Below are 26975 nucleotides of genomic sequence, written 5' to 3' on the forward strand. Positions count from 1 at the left end.
AGTAGCCTTCGCGACATGGAAACTAAAAAAATCATCAGCAACGAGATATCGCCGCTGAAGCCAAGCGACTTACACCCGCGGCTGCCCTGTTCGCTGCTGGTCTCTCGCAACGCGACAACATGAAACGAGAAATAATAGTCGCCGCGGCATCCACGCGTGTTGCAGCGACAAGGGGAAAGGATGGGGCGGATTTGAGTACATCATGATTCATTACCAACTTGAGCGCCGGTTGCCGGGAGAGAAAAAATTAACCCGTAATAAGTATAACCCGTAAAAACAAAGTTTTTCACTATAAATCCTTTATATGCGTGGCAGCGATTTTAATATATATGGATTTAAAAATATATTCGCCTGTGGAGGACGCGGGGATTGATCCCGCGACCTTTGGCATGGGAAGCGAGGGCACTACCAACTGCGCTACTCCGCCACGGCCTGTGGAGGGGTTACGCTCTGGGCTCTTATACTGTGACGTTCAGCCAAAGCCATGAATGAGTTCTATTTGAATATATGTAAAATAATTTTTTTTGCCTAAAAAGTGTAACATTTTGGGAATTTTTTTCACGAACATTAATTGTCTCGCACAACGAGTATGTGTGGAAAATGTCAGCTCGATTGGATCACGGCAAGTGGGTTAAAAAACGAACGCAAGATTTGCACGGTCGTATGCAAGCAAGCAAGCACGCAAGCAAGCAAGCAAGCACGCAAGCACGCAAGCAAGCAAGCAAGCGAACTTAATATAAAGGATTTAAAAACAAAGTTTTTCACTATAATTCCTTTATATGCGTGGCGGCTAGAGTCCTCTCGTCCTCTGGCTTGAGATGGCTGCCACCTATGGGTCAGATGATTGCCTGCCACCATTAAGCAATTGGTAATTAAATATAATTTTCTTTTTTTCCTAAAAAGTGTAAAATTTTTGAAAAAAATTTCACGAAAATAAATTGTCACGCACAACGAGTCTGTGTGCAAAATGTCAGCTCGATTGGATCACGGTAAGTGGGTTAAAAAACGACCGAAAGATTTGCACGGTCGTAAGCACGCAAGCAAGCAAGTGAACTTAATATAAAGGATTTTAAAAAAATGATTAAATTAACAAATAATGAAAGAAAAATGGTACGAGAGAGATACGTAGACACACAGAGTACGCACACACGCACAACGATTCCTCGTATAGCCCCATAACCTGTTGGTGAGCACATGTGCTGTTGGCGAGCCAGTCATCTCGGTCATCTCAGTCAGTCGACCCGAGGCACCTGGGTCTGCCCTGTGACCTCCTGCCAGCGGGCATTCGACACTTCACGTGGTAGCCTCAAGGTGCACATGGCCTGGGTCAAGCGTCGTGGTGACGTCACCGCCACTTAGTGGCGAATGGCGGTTGTTGTTGTTGGGGGGCACATGTGCTGTTGGGGGGCACATGTGAAGGCTGGCACAATGCCCGGGGCTCGGGGGAATGGTGTGGCCAGAAACACGCCCGGCCGCCTTTGTCTCCCCAGTGCTGCGATGTTCACGCACCGCGTGCAGTCCTCGTTTAAACCATCGAGTGGTCTATTGCCACCAATGCAGAGCTCCAAAATGGCAAGCACACGCGTGGTGTACAATATTCATGCTATTGTGGCTTTTCTTAATAAGGAAACTTTGATTTTCAAAAAAACACGGCACCGCTATCGCACAAAGGGACAAATGGCTTGAGCACGGGGAAAGGTTTAACGCGATGTTTTGCCCGTCTTCTTCAAGATGAGTTGTCATTGCGAGCCACGGGTTGGGAGATTTTCATTTGGGTGTGCGTTTCTTTTTCCTACTTTTTTAATTTATTTGCGAAGCTCCACTTTTTTACGGGGCAATCTTTTTTGTTTTAGAAACCCGTCCAAACAGCACTTATTAGCAACAACGGCGCAGGCATAGGGCAACTTCCTTCCTGTGCTGGCTCCCACCCCGTCTTATCGCAGCCCCCATCACTCCTCGCCACATCCGTAAGCAGCCAACATAGGGGGGGTGGTGGGAGGGTTGCTGCGTGTGTGGTGTGGGGGGTGGGTTGTGAATTAGCGAAGTTTAAGGGCTAATAAGTTGACAGGGCCACAGAGGTTATTTTAACAAAGCCACTGTATTGTACACCGAATATCGTCAATACAAGGTTTCATATCCAAGGTCTGATGACGACCGCATCTCTGGACGCTAAGCGGGGTTGAGACTTGATGGGGCTTAGATTGGGTGAGCTTCGGATTGTAATGGGGCTTACGATGCCACGTGGTGAGCAGCAGAGGACAAGGAAACGAAATCCGTTGTTGTACTGTACTCCCCACCCACCCCCACAATGAACAAACCGGCATTTGACCAGTATAGTCAAATATCATGATCCATCCACACACACAGGAAAGGATCATGATCCATCCACACACACAGGAAAGGCCCTCATCCAGCAGTGAAGTGTAACATGCATGAACCCAAGGTCTCCCTTGCAGTTTGGGTATTGTACTGCACGTGTGTTCTCGTCGGGACGTGTGCGAGGTTCGAGGGTGTTGTGCGAGTGGAGGTTGCACGACCCAAGACGGTAGCGGTTGATGGACTGGGCCAGAAGTTCTTCTTTATCAGCAACTTTCCTTTTCCGTATTGCATTTTGCTTTTCACGCACTTATCTGCTTTGTAACTAAGAACAACAATCATGCCAATGTCTGCACCCATGCCTGTAATTACTGTGCACAGTTATAATTTTTGTTTTCATAGTGGGTCCAAGCAACAAACACGTGGGTGCCTCTACGTGGCTGATACTAAATTAGTTTCAAAATGAGAATTTGCACAAACATGGAACAGAGAACTGCAGTGTGAATTTTAAACTGAGGTTACGAGGAATAGTACAAAATACACATCTTTTGCCTTAAAAATGTTACTTATTATTACAGCTACTGTGCCCTGTTTTTTATATTATACATGAGACATTGTACAAGCAATGTATCGTAGAATCGCGAGCGGTGGCAGTTACTTCGGGAAGCCTTCATCTAGCAGTGGAATGACCAGGGCGGATGGAGATGAGACTTTAGAAGGTATTATATTGACAATCAATGAGTAAAAAAGTAGTTGTGCTGTCAGCACTTCACAACCGGTATGCCAGATGTGCCGCGGTGCTTATGGAATTAAAGGAAAGGAATGAACCTCGCTGTTCGCAAACTGCGACAGACAAACCTTCCTCCCTCGTGCCGTTCAGTGGCCGTTCCACCCCCTCACCTCCACCCTCCCCTCCCCATTGGTCACAGCGCAGTGCAACAAAAGACAGGCCCGTCAGCACCCCCCCCCACCCCACGATCTTCACCCAGACCACTCGGGCCCAAATTCGAGTGCCGCCGGAGTGGGAAAAAAAAGGTTCAGAAGCCACCGCACTGCACGTAGGTAACCGTTCACGAAATCAGGCAAATTAATTGCCCGCTTTTACATGGACTTCTCCCGGTCGCCGAGACGTCCATGCGTAAGCGATCGGTCGCACGCAACCGATCGCTCGCAACCGATCGCTCGCAACCGATCTCTCGCAACCGATCACTGAGGTGTAGAGCCCTCCGGAAGAAAGTCGAAGCCCCCTTTGTGCACTGGACTCAACACGGCGCCAATTGCAGCCCGGAGTAATTTCCGCCAACCGCTTGTTCAAGAGGGCTTTTGCGCGCGAATGCCGCGTCCCCCTCCGTTAAAACGCGCCCGGTGGGAGCGGACACGCGCCTGCCTCCCTCCCTCTCGATCCAGGACGGCTGCTGCTGCTTTGGCGGGGGCGCCTTAATGCGCGACACAACATTTTTTCCAACGCGCGACTCAATGTTTTCCAACGCAGAGGGGGGGGAGAGGGGAAGGGAAAAAAACGGCAAGTTGGATGTTCAGAAGCGCTTCATTCAATTTACATCGGCAAATATTTTTAAAATGTAAATAAATCTCTAATAGTTATTTTTATATATTGGGGATGGTTCAAATTTACGGGTCGACTTTTTGTTTATTACTCCCGCATTTTGCAGATTATCGTACTTTTTTTCTATTTTACAAACAAAAATCTGGAGAGTGTATCTTATAATTCGGTTAGGTGCTTGTGTGCGTCTAGGTTTATTGACACGAGGCACACGTTTATGGCGCGTCGTCTTTTTCCTACGTAGAATGTGCCATTCTTGCTATGCGTGTAAGTGAGGCAACAGTAAGAGCGGTGCTGCTGTCAATGAATAGGACGGCTTTCATTTTGTTCCGCACGCACACCGCTCGGCTCGGTTTTACGAGCACCCGCCGCTTTGCATCGCACGCAACGCAGGAAATGAATAGCGGAATCCGTCTCGCTGCACTGCAAGCCACGTCACCCTCCTCCCTCCGCGGAGGCCAAACGAAACGTTCAGCACACCGACCACATTTCGACGTCGTCGTCGTCATCACCATCTCTGGCATGGTTAATCCACTGCTGGATGAAGGCCTTACATCAAGCCGTCGCAACCTCTCGCGATCCGAGAATGCATCTCTCTACGTTTGGACATGCATTGAAAGGATATCTCGTTTACTAATAGGGTTTTTCCCCGTTTTTCTGGCAACAAAACTGACACCTTTTGCAAGGAATCACGCTTACATTAACCACAATACTTGCAGTCAAATGCAAACAAAAAACAATACTCTGATAATTTATGCATTGTCCTTGAAACTGATTGGTCCACACCAGAGACAGCTTTCTTTAGAGCCTAGTCTCATATGGTGTTCGACCAGATGACGCCAAAAGGCGCACAGTTCAAAGACAACGCATTATCAGAGTAATGAGAGCTCAGGGTGAGCAGCTACATCAGAGTATTGTTTTTTGTTTGCATTTGACTGCAAGTATTGTGGTTAATGTAAACGTGACTCCTTGCAAAAGGTGTCAGTTTTGTTGCCAGAAAAAAGGGGAAAAACCCTATTAGTATATTTTGGTACTGGCAAAGGAGGTCCCATGACATATCTCGTTTGTTGCATAGACTCATTTATTTACCCACGAAAGTATCACCGAGTGCCAAGGCTCGTCGAAAAGGAGCATTTTGCTTTGGGATGGTTGGTCAATGTATGCGAGAGAGAGAAAAAGCACAGTTGCAGGAGAAACCCCACCTACATGAGAGGATATCATTCAAACTTAAACAGTTAGGGTGGGGACCTCGTTGCTCTACTGCTTCCTTATCGGCACCAGCTTGCTACTTTGCAAGTATTTTCTCAAGCTGGCTCGAATCTCTGCGTGGTCCACCAATCCCGCCTTCAAGTCGGTGGATTACAAGGAGTGTATCATGACCACAAAGTGCGAATTTGCAAATCTTATCCCACTAGAAAAACGTTTTCCTTCATTATATAACATAATTGAGACTGAGAAAGGGATCTGTTATTGGGCATCAGTTTTAGATATAAAAAAAACATTTCAGGATTAGTTTCTAGAGTTATTTTTTAAGTCACGAAAATCTAGGCTTAATAAATCCGCCTCATGCCTATAGAATTCTTTATTTCAATTTACATCGCTTAACAGCAAAATAATAATTTAGGCAAAAACACGGCTCCCAATGCTACTACGCACAGTACCGTGTGGAAAAACAGACGAGTGGGTGCATTTTAGTAAAAGTTTATTTTTGTAAACAAAAATTACTGCCAATGGCGTTGGTTATTTTTGAAAGCAAATTATTCTGGGTGCACAACTGCAGATTGTGAGCATGACAACGCTCGATAAGACTCACCACTTGCGTGAAAGCAAAAAAACCTCCCGGGCTGCGGGATTTGCGAAAAGATAACCACGATTCGACTTGGAGGGAAATTCTGGCTCCTTCGGACACACGAGCAACGGGGGTTCACTTTTGCATGTTGGCATTTTTATTAAACTGTGATGGCACGCACCGACACGCTCGCGATTCAACTACACCCACTTCTCCATGTGCACAGGGTGTCATGCCCTGTCATAAGCGTGCAAACCCCGCTTCGGGTTTTAAAACTTTGGAGGTTAGAACACTCAAATGTATGTACGTTGAACTTCTTTTGCACTGTACATATCCAACCGTGCTAAACGCAGGTGCGGGGGAGGGGGGGAACAACAAGCTAAACACAAAAAGCAGTTCAAGAAATGAGTTTTCAATTTAGATTTAAAAGTGCACAGCTCCAGTAGCTTCCTCATGTCGGAGGGAAGAGCGTTCCAGACGGCCGTGGAAGTGCAAAAGCAGGGTTTTGAAATTCATATAGAACTTCTTCTAAAGGACTGCAGTGTCCAATTTGTTTTTATATGAGCACGTGTGTTCGTTTAGAGTCGTTGAGGGGGGAGGACTGTCCTCACAACATTTCTCTTAGGCCTGCTGGGTTTCATAAATGGCTCAGTTGTATTAAAGGCTGATGTTTAAATAAAGGAGGTTTGAAGTGATATCAATGCCCTGGATGAGACACTCTGCACAAGTCTGCATACATTATACACATGGGTATACTACATGCATGCATATATATGGATGAGTTTATAATACACGTGAACATATATATTATAAATACACGGTATCAATATGAGAAAAGGATTACAGCAACATGACCGGAGGCCGGGATCAATAGAGATAATGTAATACTCGTTCCCTACATTCAAATGTTCAATTGCATCGACATGATATTTCATTATCACGATGACAAATGTGTCAATGCATTGGCAGCCCGTGGACCATAGCAGCCTCTGTGGCTGCTCTGAGGGGGGTGTCCTTTGTAAGAGGCACTTGACCATTCAGGCAGATGACAACGACGACCTGCGGCAGAATTTTTTTTCAACGCTGGGCTGGCACTTGGGAGGTTTATTGCTCCGACTGCATTCCACACTTTGCACGAGCTAGCGAACGAGCGAGCCTTCGAACATCGGCATTAACCGACGATCGACCGGTGTTCAATGTAAAGGTACGGTGATACCGTATTGCACGGACGGGATACCCTCATCGCACCGTGGACATCTAAAAAAAAGCATCGGACGTTCGAGATTGCGTTTTCTTTCCCTGCGGTGTCACCATGACCTCGTATAACAAGTTTCGCAGCAAAACGGAGGTCCATATTTTTTTTTGAGTTCGTACAGTATAGCAATTCTAAATCCAACCCCCCACCCCATCACCAAACCTACATCATGATCATCACGATCCATGGGCAAATGGCCCGTAGGTGTCGACTACACATTTCGTCATTTGTTTCCACTTTCCCCCTTGTGCCAATATGCTCAAAGCAGTGCCACATCTTTCTGGCTCCAATCTCTCTAGACTCGTCAAGTCATTCTCAATCCGACATACAACTATTTCATCATAATTGCAGAGACAATTTATGCGTTGCCCCCCATGTGGGTTGTGGCCAAGGATGGGGTTTTATGTTATTCCGTTAGCTCTTGATTGGAGCGCTCTCGGATTCTGTTTGTTTTTTTTCCTCCCCCGAGCAGACATAGCGAGAGCCTGCAAAGTGACACATTGTCTGGCCACGGAGCGAGCCATTCATGAATGTCACAACTTGTCTCCAGTCTCACGCCCGACACCCAACTTATGCGACAACTCCCTTCACCCCCAACTCCAAACACAAAACGCGCACAGACACACACACACGTGGCTTTTGTGAAACGCCTTAAGCAAATATACCCTCCCCTTGCTTTTGTCTGCGAAGATCAAGGTAATAATCACAAATGCTCAGCAATAATAATGAGGTTACGATGAAGACACTTTGTAGAGAACCTCCTCCTCCTCATTCCGCTGCGAGTCAGACGTATTTCCAATTTGTCAGTCAAGGTCAAATGTAATCGGTCAAGGTCATAAAATTTACCTACAGCCGAAAGCATTAGAGATATGGTGCACTTTAGAAAATAGCGAAGTCATATTTTTGCAGCCGTTTTTCAATTCACTGCTGGATGAGAGCCTCCCCAAACTACAGGTTGTTTGACTATACTTCACCACCTTGATTCTGTGAGGGATTGTGTGAAGTGGGGGGTGGGATGGTCGCTCAGTGATGGTGCAGATGTCACTCGATGCGCCATCGATGTCAGCCGTGACGTGGAATCAAACCTCGGGTGGCTGGGTGAGTGTAGCGCAGTGCGTCAATCGCCGCACCGACCCCCACACCTTTCCAGATGTTCGCGTTACCGAATACAACGACGGGCATTTCAGGAGCAACAGTTACAAGGGGGGGCAGGGGGGGTACGACAACGTGCCAACAACTAAAGATCATTCAAACAAAAACACACGCGCCAGATAATTATTTTCATTTGTTCGCGTAAGAACAGCGGGCAACCCCCCGAACCCCACCGCCTTTGTATTTTTGCACACGTGCATGGCGGCGGCGTCTGCCCTGGAAACTTCCACACTCGCGTTTTGTTTTCTCTTCCATTTTTATTTCATTTTATATACGTTTCGCTCGCACGCGCGCGTGCATTCAGTTATTTTTTTTGTTCTCATTAAAACCCGCTGACGAGGAACAAGAAATTCCTGTTATCAGGAGACTGGGGGGGGGGCCCATCGCGACCGAAGCATTCCAGCACGCAGAGGAGCTGCCCCGCGCACAGGCAGACAAGCGGCGACTTTCACGGCCGCCACGCGCCCGTGCCAAATTCGCGACGCGTTTGGGGGGGCGGGGGGGGGGTGGACTCTATGGAGGCGCCCCCGCCTCCTCCGCGTGAACGGGGCACGAGTTTATCGGGGCACGAGTTTGACGGGGCAAGCTCACGGCCACCTACCATCGGCGACGATGTCACAGCGGTTCAGCAACACTGGACTTGCTCCAGGGGTCGGATTGTTTAAATTCGATCTCGCAACGCTCGGCCGTTGAAACAATGGGCCACGTTTCTTGAATCCCCCCCACCCCCACCTTTTGTCCACCCTGCAGTATCAATTCGGGACACTAAACTATTTAAACTATTTTTAATTTACCAGGTAAGGGCCACAGCTCTTTTTTAGAAGCGACCTGGCCACAAATTTTTGCTCAACTAAGTGGCTTATTGCGTGGACATTTATAGTAGCCAAATACTCTAAGCGCACGTTGATTCTCAATGTGGAGGAGAAAACCGGAGGACCCAGAGAAACATGCTAACTCCAAATATATAGCAGGCGTCAAGGTCGGAATCGAACCCACAACCTACTGCATACCAGGCGAGGTAGTTAACATCTCGCCACCACGACACCACAGCCTATCAGAAAATTGTGTGATGGGATAAAATGTGGGTACTCCCAACGCTTCAAAATTTCTGGCCAGCGCGGAAGAGTAGGCCAAATATCCTCTGAAGGTGCTCCCAAGAGCTGCCCTCTAACGAGGGCCGTTCCTCCAGCAGTCTCGTGAGCACACGATTGCAGCGCCGCACCTTTTCCTTTTATTTGCAGGACTCAGCTCAGATAATCTTTTCCCCCTCAATGCTATCTCAATCGTGCTATCTGCGTCACTCGGAAGTCTCGCAGGGCAGTGCGACCATTTGCGACAGCGGATATCGGGGAGATTTCTCTTGAGATCCCTTCAGGTGACCTTTGCCCCCACATGAACAGGGGGCTGCAGTTTCCCACCTGCTCTGCCACTGAGAGCAAAGTTCGTGGAATAATAGTCAAACAGAGCTGGAATTTAAGCATATTAAATGCAGAATATAAATCAATCATGATGGTACTTTGATGAGTCACTGGTGGCCGGGGTGAGACTATCATTTCCCGGTTTAATCACCAACGGCTGTCCGGAAAGGTTTTAATGAAGGACCAATGTCAACAATCCATCTCAGATTTTCTTGAACAGACAGCCGGGCACGTTTAAAAAAAAAACCTATGTTCAATGTTGCGACGCAATTTGATAGTTACAAAGTGTTAAAGGTACTGCACTGTTCGTGATGGAAGCGGAAATATGTTCTAGATCATAGGTACAGAAGCGGAGATGAAGCGCCCCATCCTGTTGTGCGAAGACTTACGTAGAAAACTTCCCATGCAGGTGATCCATTAAGACAGTGATATACTGAGTTAGGTGCACAACACCTGACAATATTACATAAAATCGTACAATAGGCTAATGTGCATTGCAATAAATAAATACACCAGATGCACTATCAGCACAAAACGAGTCTGTAGGGATTCACAAACACACACAGAACAACATGGGTGGTGCAGCCCCATCAGGTAAATGCCAAAAAGGGCTTTTGTCTACAAAGCACACCCCAGTTTGGATGACTGCAACGATACAGCCGTGCTTACCGTGCGCGTGCTGTCCAGATATTGTGCAAGTGCGCAAGTAGCAATGCGAGTTTCGTTGCAGTAAATTGTTTACGCACAGTGCCACAGTCTAGACTAATTGAGCCACTTTTCTGGAAACGCACAGGCAAGTAATTTAATTTCCAGCTATCGCTCGAATTGAAAAGAAGCGGCCCTTAACCGCGGTTGGAAAATGTTTTTTTCGTTTTCCACAAAAAAAAAAGACTAACCACGGGCCAAAAGTTCGGCCGGGTTCAGTGCAAATGGATCGTAACAGCACTTGAATAAATCTCCGTGAAAGCATGAACGACTCTCAAGACCCTTATGTTTCACAAGGGTTCTAGTTCTGGATGTTTCGCCAATTCCATAAACTGTGAACGGTAGAGGTGCCGCCCTGCAATCACTCACTCAACGCCACTGTTTGCAGAAGGGATCGATGAGAGGGCACCAGGGCCTATTCTACCAACTGGCCGGACGTCTCTAAAAAGGTGGGAGTTACCCACACTTTACCCTTTCACGCTGCTGCTGCTGCTGGGCGCACAGAAGAGGAGGCGGTAATGAAATAAACATGCTCATAGGTGGATCTGTCGCGCCGGGAGATGAAACGGAACCAGTGGACCCGCGGGGATTGCGAGTCCAGCGCGCCAACCGTGGCACCACGGCAGCGGCCCTAATTCATTGGGGGGGGGGGGGGGGCTGGAGGGGGAGAGGGAACAAAAACGCTCTTGCCTGAACAGACATTGACTATATAAAATATTTTAATTATTGTAAAAGTATCTCCATTGTAAGTTTAGAGACGCATACCAGCCTGTCGTCATCCAATCTGTCACACATTTTACCAAAAGAAGGGCATTTGCATTTGGCGCAGCATACATGTGCGGACTGTATAGGGTACACGCAAATATGCTCAAGTGGATCGGCGGTGCAGTGGTGAGGGCGCTGTGCTGTACGTATGATGCGAAAGAAGTTCAACATAGATACACGAACCAGGCCACCAGAGTTCAATTCCCAGCCATCGCCAAAATCAGTGGGAAGTGGTATCTGAACCGATTCAAGCTCCCACCCCCACATCCCTTGACCGACCCGCAGTGAACAGCATTGTGGCGTATGGTGGTCAACACAGCCGCAATGACCGATACAGCATGGTGAGGCCTTCACCCAGAAATGGATTGACAAAGGGCTATACAATTTAGATGCAAACATTTTCAGACGTACATGGGCGATGCATGCACAGCAATAAGCTTTGTAGTACGTTTTAGTCTCCCAGAATTCAAGTGCTATTTTTAATATGACAAGCACTGCTTTGCCCAAGGGCAGTCACCACCGACTTGGCTCCGAGATGTAAACACTAAACACGACCGTTCCGAGAAAGTCAAACAAAACAATACAAATGCGTCCGTAATTATCAACGGTGGCTTAGTTCATTTATCCATGTGCGTATTGGTTATTTTCATTTGTTTCGATTCAGTCGTAGCTTTAAACAAAGCTCAATCCTTAATCTTTACCAGAGTTGGGTTATGGGTGAAGCATGGTACCCAACAAAAAAAACTCTAAAAATGAATCTAGCATACGTGCTTTTCCTTGAAACCGATGTACGACACAGAGCTTCATTCAAGCATAGCGACTTTGTGTACGACTGCGGCCCATTTCCCATAGCGTGCTAACACAACACGGTTGGCTGTTGTACCTCCCATAGCGTGCTAACACAACACGGTTATCTCTTGTACCTCCCATAGCGTGCTAACACAACACGGTTGGCTCTTGTACCTCCCATAGCGTGCTAACACAACACGGTTATCTCTTGTACCTCCCATAGCGTGCTAACACAACACGGTTGGCTCTTGTACCTCCCATAGCGTGCTAACACAACACGGTTGGCTCTTGTACCTCCCATAGCATGCTAACACAACACGGTTGGCTCTTGTACCTCCCATAGCGTGCTAACACAACACGGTTATCTCTTGTACCTCCCATAGCGTGCTAACACAACACTGTTGTATCTTGTACCTCCCATAGCGTGCTAACACAACACGGTTGGCTCTTGTACCTCCCATAGCGTGCTAACACAACACGGTTGGCTCTTGTACCTCCCATAGCGTGCTAACACAACACGGTTATCTCTTGTACCTCCCATAGCATGCTAACACAACACGGTTGGCTCTTGTACCTCCCATAGCGTGCTAACACAACACGGTTATCTCTTGTACCTCCCATAGCATGCTAACACAACACGGTTGGCTCTTGTACTCAGAACCATGACCGCTCTGCCTTTTATTCCAATACCCATGATGTATGAGAAATGTCCGAGATGGAACGTTAACATCAACTCGTGCGCATGTGGCCAGGTGAATGTATTACATTGGAGGAGGCGAGAGAGATGGTGATTGCCTGGGGAGGCATTTCTCCAGCAGTGGATTCACCATGTCTGATGATGAGGAAACATTTTGTAAATGGTTTTGTTTGGCCTCCGTCGTATTGGTTGGACTCCCATGGTGTCTGCAAGCATCACTAGTTACATTTAGACAGCTAGATACAGGGTGTTGGGAACACCAACAATGAGTCCAAGTTTAATTTTCGATTTAAAGCTTTCGTGACTGCAGGGATTCATCTTCTTGGTTCTTTCGGTAAAGTCACGTAGAATGGAAATAATAAAAGAATACAAATAAAACATAATAAAATAATTCTCACGACGTTTCGGCCACAACGCAAGCAGCCGTCCTCAGGTGGAGAACAGGTGAGAATTATTTTATTGTTTTATTTTATTATTTTATTATTTCCATTCTACGTGACTTTATCGAAAGAACCAAGAAGATGAGTCCAAGTTTGTCGTGTTGTGATCTATCCATTGTTAAATAAACACTCCTGAACGATGTGTGCAGCCAACTATTTTTTGTAAAGCATTCACATGCTTACGCACCAATCACTGCAAACACACCTGATGTCACCAGATCTCTGAAGCTAATCTAGGTTAGCAGTTGTGTGGCTTTAGCTTCGAGGTGGCAGTGTTTGGGTGTCACCCTCTCGTGTATGTGGGGTGTTCTCCGGATATTCTGGTTTCCTTCCACATGTCAAACACTCATTCACGGTATTGGCCAAACATCCCCAAGCAGGACCCCCTCCTGAAAAAAAGTCTTCAGACTCAGCGAGGCTTTCCTGGGTTAACAGATGGCATAATTAGCATTTTCTATACGATTTATGAGTGTACATACATTGCACGTACATTATAAAATTACATATCAGTGAACGGAATTTACAGTAGTTTATTATATCGAATCAAATTTACAGGAGCCCCCTACTGAAAGAGGCACGAGCCTCAGCGAGGCTTTCCTGGGTAAACAAGAATAATTATTCTAATAATAATTATCAGTACAATAATGCCTAGCATCACACCTGCAAAGACCAACCGACCGACCTGGATGCACTGTGGCAGCCGGGACACACGTGCACCATCTGAATAAACCACAACCAACAGCAGCATTACGCTCTGCTTCCTAATCTATTGTAACCACTTACACGGCAATCGGGCCCCTGATTGGGGAGCAAGTCTGGCTTGGGTGGCCAGAATCTACACACCGAAGCCAAGTTTTTTCTTGGGCCACGATGAACATATCTGATGATCGTCCAACCATTTACATTGAGCATTTATTATTAAACAGCAAGGCCGATGACCGAATCCTGCCTGTGATTTGTCCTGTCTGCGATCTATCCTGTCTGCATACACGCAGGAAACTATGAATCATCACTGTTATTATTATTTCACGCTTGTTTACCCACAAACGCCTCACAGGAGGGTCCTGGCAAGGTTGTGCGATATGTGGCGATGATTGCTATGTATATCCCAAATCGAGAAATTTGCGGCATTGTTACGGTAAATCCGCCTGCAGTATTGTTCGTAACAAGCCATGTTCTATCCACTGTTGGATAAAGGTCTCCTCGCGGTATCGTGACTCCCCACAATTCCGTGATGGCAGTACTCCACGTGAGCTAACCTCATCCCTCCATCTCCGCGGATCGTTGTACCTCTCCGGCACAAATCCCTCCCCCCTGGCTGTCACTCAATCAGCATCCTCGTCCATTGGCCAAGCCCCACTTACGTACAATCACATCCACGACGATGTCTCTAATTTGCGGTGTCCTCTGATCCACGTGTACCTTTGTCTGTCTCGCAACGTAACTGTGGTCAGTGGCAGATCCGTGTCACCGAGTGTCTCCTGAGTGGACTCAACGGTGGACTCAGGGTCCTCCCACTCCATGCTACTGATGATGCTTCTTTGCACACTTTTGAATTTTTGTACAATTTTCTTCGATGACAGTGTTTCAGATCCACGTCCCTGCAGGTAATGTGCACCAGTTGAAAACGTTCTGCATTAGGCACAGTGGTATAGTGCATTTTATTATCATATTAAACTGTCCAACATCATTCAAATTCTCTCGCCCGCCAATTTCATCATTTTGCTCCACGTGTGCTCTCTAACTGCTGTGCATTTAAACATTCTGTTGTGTTCCTCCAACACTAACAATTTCATTTGTACAAGTGCGCTCCGATTTCTCTTACGTTACCTCTTCAACGACCACCATCACACAAATTGAGGTTCACTGCACATCCAATGATACCACAATCCGACGACTCCCATGAGCAACAAAGCACATTACTCATCGCCAAAAAAAATTCTGTTGTATGATTCACGCATTGCCAACCCACTCACAATGCATATTTCATAATTTACAATAAGCATACTCATCGTGTGCTCTCTGCATCTGTGTGACACAGCACGCAAAGAGAGAAACAACAAATCAGGAATTTTTTTTTTTGCACATTGTACAGGTTATCCCAGATGTGCTCACGTAGCTCTCAGATGTGGTTTCGGAGGGACCTGCGTGCCGTTCGGCATGATGTCTGACGTTTCACTTGACACGATGGAAGCTTCTTCAAGAACTGAAAGGAGCAGCTCACATTCTCCCTCGATTACAATATCATTATTATGCTTCTTTACCCAGACACGCCTCACTAGGAGGATCTGCCAAATTTTTGCATTGGGGGACAATGTATATACCAATTGACCAATTTCCAGTGTAATTTTTCACATATTGCAAATTTTGGACCACGACACCGCCACACAATGGCCTAGTCTTGCGAATGACGTCACGCGACCTTTGACGCCCACCGCGAAGCAGATGGCGTGTATTTTTTTGTTTTTGCTTAATGCCCCCCCCTCCCCCCGATAATAACCAGGGCTGCCGCTGGATTATAACCGTGAGCCTCTGCAGCAAGTGATGAACGCGCTCCCGCGAGGACATGTCACCGCCGCAAATATGTACGACCCTATGCAGCACATGAACGTGGGCGTTTTTCACGGCATTGCTAATGAGTGGACACGATTGCTAGTTCTAGTTCAATGGTCTGGTCGGCAAGAAAACAGTAAACAAATAATACAGAGGTTCAATGATCCAGTGTTCAGACACCTGGTTCAAGTTACCTAGTCTCCCTGGTAAACAAACAACGCACCATGCAACCTTTGCCCCCCCCCTCCCCCCCGTGTCGTGAATGCCATTAAAAAGAGCTTCATAACTCATCGGATTTGAAAAGCAGCAGCCATCGTCAGCCATGATCATTCCAATGCTGGATGAAGGCATCCTCAAGCCAATACCACCACGTAAATACAATTTTAAATCAGTCGGACAGTTGTATGAATGTAGGCACTGTGGGGTGGTTATGACCATTTTGGGCAAAACTCTCTTCTACATTAAACAACATCACGGTAGAGTAATAGAGAACACAATCGTACCATTGCACTATGAGTAAATGCACTGTTATATATATAAACACTGTTATTAACGTTCTGAAAGGAGCAGTTGTCAGCTGACAATATATGTGTACATAGTGCATGTAACAGATGCACTATTGCTATAACATAGTATTTATTATTTTAACTACAATATTTTCATTACTGATATGCGTACGATTAGATACAAAACATATATTGCATAAATATTCCCACAAATGTAAGCGTTCTCAAGCACTGTGCTACGATAACAGAAAAATGACATGCGGCTGTTATGCTATGACGACCACGAGGGTCTGGACTATAACTTGAAAATATCAGCGCTATTCCCAAAGGCCCGGTTTGCAAGTGGGAGTGTGGTTTTTTTTTAAACATAATATTAAAATTACCCACGTACGTGTGTAACACAAGCACCGCACTGCGATAACTTATAGCCTATAACAGAATAATGTACAACACCACCGATAGTCACATTGCTATCAAGGTGGGTGCGATTACGCGCGCAATGGTTTACACCGCTCGCCACATTTGTGCGCTTTCCCAACAGAGTGATCTGCAGCTGTCTGGCGGAGCTTTCCTTAATTTACCTTTGCCCATATACAATGCGCGTTGACACACGTAACGCGGACATGGCCACGACCGAATACACAACGTCACCCTATTACCATTGCGGTACTAGGGTGCGTACCTACGGGCATTATTTCCATCAGTGGCGTGCGCGTTCTCAGAGGGCGGTTTTCAGCTGGGACCGCCGCCGAGCGAGATCGGTCACGACGGCTCCTGGCGGTGACTAAGCGGGGCCCCCCCCCCCCCCTCCCCCCCTCCCCCCCTGGAGCTCCCGCCGCTCGCGAGCACGGCCGCCACTTCACAGCACGACTGCGCGGCGGCCACCGTTCTGCACCGCGATCACCGCCACCGCAAGCAGCACCACGCCACCTGTGACTCAGCTGTAGCGACAGCAGCGGCCATGCGACCGGCAACGAACTTGACCGATGGCCAAGGCCAGACAGTTGTTACAATAGGACAGGTAACCACGAGTGAAGGGGTGGGGAACCTTCGGGCCAAGGGACGAATGAGACCCGTGACTTCACTTCAAACGGCCCGTGGCCACACGAGGCCTCCCACCCCGGTTTCCTCTCGCGTGTAAACACAAGTTCATTGGCCGACAACATCTCAATATATAGAGGGACCACAGACCTTGGGCAATTGTTGGCACCGGCTCGTCGCGTAGCTGCCTTCCTGCTTGTCTGTGGCTCCTCACCCCTGCCAAGTCATTCTCTCTCTATGAGATAGAGCGGACACTGTGCGGCTTGCTACAAGTTGACATGATTATTATTAAACAATATTTATTTGTCACTGCAAGCATCCTTGCAATAGCCACCTTGTTCGGATACGAGAGGAACATTTTTTACCTGGCAATACAACGTGTTGCTCAGTTATATAGAAAGCCCTCATTATTTTTCACGTTATTACTGGATAATACGGAGGTGCGAGCTTGTTCATGTGGGGTTGCCCGGCAAAGGAAGGTGTTTGAAGGTCCCTACTCGGCCCCCCAGCAAGGGAAAAGTTCCCCTCCACTAGCGCTTAGGACCCTGCTCGTGAGATTTCATGGTCCGGTCCCGAGCCAGCAGAACATGTAATTGAACAATCAAACATTAAGTTCTGCAAGCAGTGAATCTTGTGTCTTCACCACGTGATAGGGGAGGCAGCAGAGGTGTGTGCTACCAGTAAATCCCAACATCCACGTTTATCTGTGGAAATGACTCCTGTTATCCGCGCGGCCGTCCGTGGATAGACACCAATAATAGCATCGTCTTTACACCACTTTGACTGCATCTTATTATTAATCCCCCGGAAAAACAGGATGAATTTAGCATGCAAAAATCAATCGTTCTCAATTCATGAAAATTACATCACTCGGCTCATGGGAAAAAAAAACCAAGATGGGACATTTGAGTAAGACGGTATAAACTATCCTCCAAACGAGACAAAAATAATTGATCCTTGAAAGCACCTATGACGATTCATCAAATCACGGGTGCAGGCAGCATAATCAATATTTGTCTTACCAGACACTTCCCATGAAACGTCATATACATCCACCAAATCACCACACATCATTGCTTCAGTTAGACCAACACTCTTTCCCTCAATAACTATTTACCCTTGCATCCATTCCCAATTTAACTCGTTAAGTCATTTTTTAAAAGTTATAATTATTTAGCCACCAGTGCCGAAGGATGTATTGACAACAGGAAAAACAACCACAGATGTGTCAATGCACACAGTTGTTTCTTGCAGGCAAGCGCGTGACTAATCGCAAGGGCCGATCGTCCGACAGATACGACGCCCTTATACTGCCCAAGTGGGAGCCCAAGGCTTCAAAAACCCACGCAAGAGGCTTTGACGCTAAGTGGTAAAGGCTGACGTTGCATTATACAGCAGGTCAAATGGCAAAGGCTTCTTGAGCGGACTGTGTGAAAACCATTTCAAATTCCCGGAACAGTGTGGTGGAAATTTGCCAAATTTCCCCAGAATATGCAACAATGCACTTTTTTTTCAGAGTCTCATTTTACCGCCCGTGAATGTGAAACGCGAGTGCATTGAAATGTCAAAATAATTTTGCATTCATTGCAGCAATTTGTCCACGTTGTTAATCAGCTCTAAGTGTGTGCCGTGTGTGGGTGTGTCTCTCTTGTGTCTCGATTGAACCGAGAGACGTTAAGCTGGAAACGGGGTGACCCAATTATGGATACCCCACTGATTTATAATGATGATCAATGTGCTACAATTTCTTCTCATCGGATAATTTAACGTACAATATTGTGAAAGGGCTGGCTCCATATCTTATAGAGGAGAGTGTTTACATATTTTGATAAGAGTACTGAGGTTGGTGAGAGACGTTGAGGCTTTTAAAAAAAAAAGTGTTTATTCTATAATTTCCCCATATAATTATAGTGGTGTATCTATAAATGTATCACCCTGCTAATACTCTCGATGGCACCGAGGAGAGATTGAGGATTTTCTCAGCCCTCGGCTGCACATTCTCACCCAACCGAATCATCATTGACGTATATCGGTGTTCAAGACAACACAAGCAATTAAACTGACGATTTAATTGCCCCTTGCGCAAACGGTGTGCACGGTACATTCCTGTAACCACGGCATGTGTGGGTCTGTTTACATAGAGGGGGCGTGCCGGTTTGGTGGTTTGAACGCACAGCAGCGCTAAGAAACAAAATCAGCGAGCGCGTTTAATTCGTGCTCGTGCATGCTGCAAGCAACCGGCATCTAATCCTGGCCCACAGCTCCCTTCACATGTTGCCTCAAGCTTAATAAGATTGCCTTGCTCAGGGCACGGTCACTATCAACGGCTGCGGAGATAAAAGTGGCCATGCAGGAATGTAAATATGCTGGCACTACCATCCAAATCGACTTGCGCTAAAAGCACCTGTCCCTGCATTCCATTGTCGGATAAACTTGGGCTTTTCTCCACGTTTTTGAATTTCTTTTTTTTTCGAACAACAGCACAAACAGAGAAAAGAACCGGAGTTTACGTCTCCACACATTGATAGCACGGTTGGCAGTGATCTACGGAAAATAAGTAAGAGTAGAGACGCAAGGAAGAATGAAAGAGTGGGGTAAGGAGAATACAAAGAGGAGAGTAGAAAAAAGTGGGGCGGGGGGGGCAAGGTCACATAGTCGCATAAACTCCTCACAGCAGCGGCTTTTGGCTGGCCAGCAAACAAAGACGGTCACTGCTTTGCGCGCTTTCAGATGCGCTTCTGCAGCCGTCTGGAACGCTCTTCCTTCCGATATAAGGAAAGTCACCGGAGCTATGCACTTTCAAATATTCTAGATTGAAAACGAATTTCTTTAGAACTCCTTTTTGTGTTTAGTATGTTGTCCTCCACCCCCCCCCCCCCCCGCTAATCCAATTAGCACGGTTGGCTACGTACGGTGTGAACGAAGTTCAACGTACATACGTACGTAGATGAGAGAGGGCCTAATCAAGAACAAGTCAATGATGGGGAGTCCTCCTATATCCAAGTCAAGTCCTGCTCGAGCCCGTCAACGATCCCCGATTGCTCGAGGGTAGATATCTCCCACATCAGCTTTAGGCAGTGGTCAAACGGAGGCAGCTCCCGGTGGGGGCGGGCGGGGGAGAGAGTCTACGTGCATCCTGTGCGCGAGCGTGTCGTCGCAGGCGTGTGCGCGCGCGTTAATCACCTTTCCCTGCTCCCTCTCAAAGTCCACGTAATCGCGCGTGGGCGCCGGCCGCTGTCCCTCCGTGTGGAAGGTGGGCGGCAGGAACTGCAGCGACAGGTTCGTGCCTGTGGCGACAAACGCCTGGAAGGTGGGGGGGGGAAAGGAAAAAAAATGGACAAACCTTACACACGTGTGTGCGTATGTGTGTATATATGAATATGGATATCTGTGGGGAGCGTTCGTGTACCGGTTAGCGCGCTGCGCTACGAACCTGACCACCCGAGTTCGATTCCCGCTCGCGCCCAACACCAGTGACGATTATTTGAACCGGCCATGGGCCTCCCTTAAGTCGACTCAGCCTAAAATGAGTACCTGGTGTGATGTGTAAACATCACCACTGGGGAGAGAAAGGCGGCCGGGCGTGGTGTTGGCCACCCACCCCCTCATGTGCCGTTCCAGCCTTCATAGGTGCACGCTAAGAACAACTGCCCCAACACTCTGTTAAGGGTATACGGGGGATCTTTGTATATGTATATCTGGGCAAACAATTACAAGACAATCGTAATTACGTTTGCGAATAATTGGTGGCACCGTTAAATGGGGGAAGCCGTGGGCGTGAGTCTGGCTTAGAGGGAAATACGTCTTTGTTCAACACCTGATGGGTATAATTTAGTTTATTTATTATTGTTATAAAAACTATTATTTGGACAATCCCTTGGAGATGGAACATCTCGTTTGCAAGGGTGCCCATGGTGTACAGCCCTTGTAATTAGGCATGTAATAATTCGCCCCCATGGTGCGTATAAATTGTCACAATTTTCGGTTGAGAATCCATTCAAGAATCTATCTTTTTTTATCAAATTTTTTCAGCGTTTCTCAATTTGGTTAGTTTTCTTTGACCAGTTTTGTTTGCACCATCAGCCTAAATGTACTATTAGCATATTTCTTGCATATGATTTGCATCAATTTTATATAATCACTTCTTGACATGCATGATTCAAGGTATGCATCGTGAGATTCAGATTTGATTTTAATAGCGAGACGTTGGTTACATCCCTAGCTGTCATTCAAAATGTAACAATGTTGCAGGTTCCATTTAACCTCACGTTTGAAACGATGACCAATCACATGACTCGTCAGAACAGCGTAACAGATTTGTCTCTGGATTACCGGATGGATTACCTGTGCGGCAATGTAGTTGGATTTAGTGTTTGAGAGTAGCTACCTAACCACTGCGTACACTACACTGCCTCTGGAAGTTGCCCAGTGACTTTGAAGCACAAGATACGTTGCTGTTGGGGCTGGTTGTTTGTTGGCAAGAGTTTTGTTTTGATATGCCCACCGATAAACAAAACTCTTTTCAAAAATGACAACACATGAATATGTCCACGTGTACACATATAACATGGGGTGCTCGCTAACGATGCCTGCCTCAACTCTCACCAAGGTAAATGGGAGACCTTTGGAAATATCTTAATTTAGGAGCTTTCGTGACTGCAGGAATTATTCTTTGGTTCTTTTCGGTTAAGTCACGTCTAAAAATAAAATAATAAATTAAAATAAAATAACATATTACGACGTTTCGATTGCAACACAAGCAATCATCATCAGGCATAAAAGAAATAGCAACAAAAATCTAACTAGAAAAAACTATAGACAGACATACAAGCAGACAGACATCACAACGGCACACAGAGAGAGGAGCAAGCTGACAACGCGGCACGGGCACGCAAGCCTGAAAATTAGGAGGCAGGCACACGAAAATTAAATAACCTAGTAAAATATCGAAATGTGATGTAATACAACACAGAGAGTCGGTTAACACACAATTAACGCATAGCCTGGTTGATTACGTGTTTCAAAATTTGCTAAGTTAGAATTTTAAGTGTGAAAATTCCAAGGAGAGCACACAGGCAGAGAGGACAAATAGCCAGAAAGAAAAAGGATAAGTTTAAAACTTCCCCGTAGAAGTGGTTCAATCTTAATTTAGGAGCTTTCGTGACTGCAGGAATTATTCTTTGGTTCTTTTCGGTTAAGTCACGTCTAAAAATAAAATAATAAATTAAAATATATTCACCACCTTTCCTCGCTCAGTTACTGCATTAAGTACACTTACAGCGGATTCTTCTTTGCCCAACATTTGATGGGTGATCTGTACGAACTCTAGCTCCCTGTGGGTGAAGATAATTTTTTGGTAAGAAAAATTTACCCTAACTCTAATTCTTACTGCTACCACTCTGCCTCGTACACAATCGAGACAAATCACATTTTGAGTACAGGAATGCTTTTCATGAATTACCTAATCATTCCACTAAATATTGACAAACAAACACGCCTTCTAACAGACGACAGCTTAGTACACCCCTTGACAATGTGTGTGATATGTGACCGTTGTGTATCAGATGATCACACTGGTCAACAAAAAAAAACCTTTTTTCTGGCCTGGACTTTTGCAGCTGTTTTAGACTAATTTCAGGGTGCTGTTTCAAAATCTGATCTCAGATTTGCTCTATCACATCTCATTTTATGCTATCGGTATACCCCATTTTCATTGATTTTACCCGAAATTAACTCTCACTTATGATTGCAAGTTGTTGCGAGTCAGTGACTGCTTTAGTGTTAAAATATGGTGCTGTATTTTTAGGATAGTGTGTTTATAATATAATTTTATGTAGATATCCACATTTATTTAATATTTTTCTTCTGCAGTTTTTATTGAAAATGCAATATTTGATATCTCAAAAACTGATGCCAGATTTGGAATTAGCACCCCAAAATTACCTTAAACCCGTTGGAATACCTTATGCCTGAAAAAGTGTGTTGACCAGTGAAATTATCCACAGTTGTTAATCTGTAGACAATTGTTAAATCGACCCATCGTGAATGCTTGCCAGAGACCAAATCCCTTCTTGTTGAGCTGGCGGGAGAATCTGTGGGGCCAAAACTGCCGCAAGCACAACGTGCCACGTGAATGCTGCTGAAAAGCACGTGTATACAAGTAATTAATCGCATCTGCCTTAAATTACCGTCTTTACATTAAAAAAAAACTATTTAACGTACCTCACTAACATATATTTTACATTTTCAAAAATGAAGTAGCCTGGTGTAGTCCGCCGACAGTAAAAGCAACAACAAGAGTCATATTTAAGGGCTCGTGTCTCGCAGAGAGTCAATGCTCAGAACACCAGTGACTCAGTGTGCCCATACAGTCACTCAATTCAAAGGGAATTCAGCTGACAAATCCGCTGTGATCCAGATGTTGTGGTTCATTTTTTTAAGCTACTCCCACTCGTATGCACGCAATGCATATTTAGAAGAAAAAACCCATCTTCAATGCAACTTCAATAATGAGCATCTGTGAACAACTTTTTCCCCGTAACTGTACAATATTTTTTTGTATTTTGGACATCTTCTTGTTTATGTTGTCTACATGCAACCGCTACATATATACATACTTTTACTACATATATACTGGTGTAAAGAATTTGAATAGCGGTACACAGTGGTAAAAAAAAACGACTTGTAAATTAAGTTATACATGTACAGCCCTTTGTCAATCCACTGTTGGATAAGGACCACCCCGCACGCAGTCCAGTTTGCACAGATTGTATTCATGTCCACTCTTCAGAAGCCCGTGTACACACTGTGCGTGCACATGTATACACCGTGTCGATTATTTCGATTATTTGGCTGCTCTAAATCTCCACGTGACGAGCCACTTTGTTGAGCTATTGTCTGTGGCCAGGCCACTTCTGAAAAATAATCTAATAGCTCAGTGGGCTTTACCTGTTCAAATAAAAGTAGTTATTTCATTTGTATGTTTTACTCGTGATTTTCTTACGTTTCCTATACTTTGCATCGTGCTTTTGTACTGTTTGTTGTTGCAACGTTCTGACCCGCCCCGACTGGACATCTGTGAAAGCGATCTGATTCCAGGCGATCTGATTCCATTCAACAATGGATTGTTATTATTACTTTTGTTAGTAAATGTCGCGGTGCACTTTAAGCACCTCAAGTGGCTGCAGAAGTCACATCATTCATTAAAAACAAAACATGTGAATCGGAGAAAATTAACTTGTTGCATGTAGTGAGTCCAACCGAGTCGCAGACGTTAACTTGGGAGCAACACTATTTATTTAACGCAACAGCGCCAACATAACACAACCTACGCTCGGGTCTCGAATTCCCATCTCGTCACGCTACAGGCAGAACTAGACACGGTTCGCTATCCCGGCCCAGACCACAAGTTGGATCCCGGACCACAAGTTGGATCCCGGACCACAAGCTGGATCCCGGACCACAAGCTGGATCCCGGACCACAAGCTGGATCCCGGACCACAAGCTGGATCCCGGACCACAAGCTGGATCCCGGACCACAAGCTGGATCCCGGACCACAAGCTGGATCCCGGACCACAAGCTGAATCCTGGACCACAAGCTGGATCCTGGACCACAAGCTGGATCCCGGACCACAAGCTGGATCCTGGACCACAAGCTGGATCCCGGACCACAAGCTGGATCCCGGACCACAAGCTGGATCCTGTACCACAAGCTGAATCCTGGACCGCGTGGCTAGAGGCTTCTTCTCCCCGACGTGGTTCTTCGACAAGAACAGTCACTACACGTGCAACAATTGATGCATGTATTGTAAATGCAAAAAATATTCATATATATTTCAATCAATACGTAATTATAGGGCTAATATGCTGTATTGGACTAATACAGCCCTAATATACGATATTGTAGAATTTCTATTTACATAAACGCATATCAATAATGTACGTGGCATGTGTTACATCTAACAGCAGTAGACGTTTGTGCACAAGAAAAACGTTTAGCGATGCTCGTGTTGAATATTGAAAAACAGTAATGAGTCTGTGTGAACTCATAATGTCGCCCTCAAAACTCCGTCTTGATTTCCACGCATCACCTACAATTCAATCCGTTAATCTCTGCCGAGAAAGACTCCAAATTGCGAAATTAACGATGACCTTTTGTGAACGAGGGCACGCCTGATTGTTTAATGGGCCCAGCCCGTTCGGCCCAGCTGCAATAAGCGTTCATCTTTTCCACTGCAAATCTCAAACCGCTCCTTTGAACGTTGTTTTTTCTCGCTCACAAAGTCGTGGGAGAAACACCAAGATACCAGAAGCCCGTTATTGGTGTCATAAACAGCAGCAATCGGTGCGGGAGTGGAGGTTATTGGGGGCACTTCCATAGATAATTGCTGCTCTCTTACTTTCCATCCCTATCGCTCATTAAACACGGCAAGCCAGTGACCAAACACTCGAGAGAGAAGACACCAACCACATCGTTCCACACACGGACCGTAAACCTCGCAGTCACAAGTAGGCTATCGCAACTCCTCGCGCTGCACTTGCCCATATAATACTACAAATACTACAGAAAAAGGATTGTGTGGGGGGGGGGGGAGTGAAAAACTATGCAAGCTACGAATGTTACGTCGCGTACCCCAGCCGTTTAGACTTCCCGTTAATATGCATACTCAACATTCAAAACCCATCGAAAACACCGCAAAAATGCACTACAGTATAACAAGTAGGATGTCGGAGAAGTGACGAAAATATAGGAACAATGAAGAATAGTTTCTGCGGGTCATAAACATGCAACTTCATTGTAGAATTCTCGTGAAGCATAGGGTACCGGGCATGCATACAAAACTCTTTTCTCATTGGTCCACAGTGGGTAAGAATGTCATAGATGGTAAAAAGCCCACATGTGGATGCGTAACAGCGCTACGTAATGGATGCTCGTTTCATTTCAAAATGTGAGGCCAATCACAAAGTGAATACATCGCTGTTTCTAAATGCTACCAAGTCCTATTTCTCTGTTCTATTTTTAAAATGCTGCAACTGTACAACGGTGGCTTCCAAATTGTCATCCGCAGACCTCTGGTGGGCCACAGCAAGACCTCGGGGAAGTCGGATACATCTTCAGACTCTGTCTTCTCGACAGACCTGCTCTCCACCTGAGGACGGCTGCTTGCGTTGTGGCCGAAACTTCGTGAGAATTATTTTATTATGTTTTATTTTTATTATTTTATTATTTCCATTCTACGTGACTTTACCGAAAGAACCAAGAAGATGAATCCCTGCAGTCACGAAAGCTTTAAATCGAAATTTAAGTCGGATACAATTTTTTCTCCTTCACAAAACACCTATTTGTTTTACTGCAAGTTGGTTCTGTGAAAATGTTTCGAGGGTATATAGTGGTCTGCAAGTCGAGAAGACTTAGGAACCACGACTCCGGTATTTGTTGTCGAATTAATGTTGTTCAAATACAGCGAAGCATAGAACACAACACACCATATACTCGAAAACAGGACGACGTGTTTTAGCGGCTGTTCTCATCAAAGCAGGCTACGGCACCGTTAAAAACCAAAACAATTTTATAATCATTTTTTTTTTAAACCTCTGATATCAAGGCCCGGGCAAACTGAAGACGTTTCAGGAAGCCGGGGAAAATCGTGCCCTAAACCCCTCACAAAACGCACACGACTCACGCAGACCGGTCATGACGCTGCTCCATGTGGCGGAGGACCTCGTATAAAGTTAACCGCACGACCCGGCGAACTGAGCACATGTCTCCTTTTTAAATGACAGAAGGGCTGCCAGCGAGCGTTTACGGTTTCTATAAATAATGCGAATGCAAGCGGGCACGCCGCTTCGAGCGTGCTCCTAACGGGCGAATGGAAATAATTACGGGACGAAACGCGAGGCCCTAATGAACTTGAAAGCCACCAAACGGATGCCACCGAGAGAGAAAGAGCGGAAAACGAAATGCTATGGTCCGAGTGCCGTGTTATG

The 26975-nt window shown here is 45.9% G+C and overlaps 1 protein-coding gene across 3 annotated transcripts in view; it reads right to left on the minus strand.

Annotated features, from left to right (window-relative positions):
• Nucleotides 1-26975, minus strand: part of LOC144727623 (core-binding factor subunit beta-like) — a 74716-nt gene that overhangs the window by 41521 nt on the left and 6220 nt on the right. For all 3 annotated transcript variants that reach the window (XM_078606577.1, XM_078606575.1, XM_078606578.1), the window contains exon 3: nucleotides 20171-20290. In XM_078606577.1, coding sequence (XP_078462703.1) covers nucleotides 20171-20290 — 120 coding nt within the window. The remainder of the gene's footprint in view (nucleotides 1-20170; nucleotides 20291-26975) is intronic.

The sequence above is a fragment of the Lampetra planeri genome, chromosome 26 (assembly GCF_965212315.1).
Source record: "Lampetra planeri chromosome 26, kcLamPlan1.2.h2, whole genome shotgun sequence".
In the NCBI taxonomy this organism is placed as follows: Eukaryota; Metazoa; Chordata; class Hyperoartia; order Petromyzontiformes; family Petromyzontidae; genus Lampetra; species Lampetra planeri.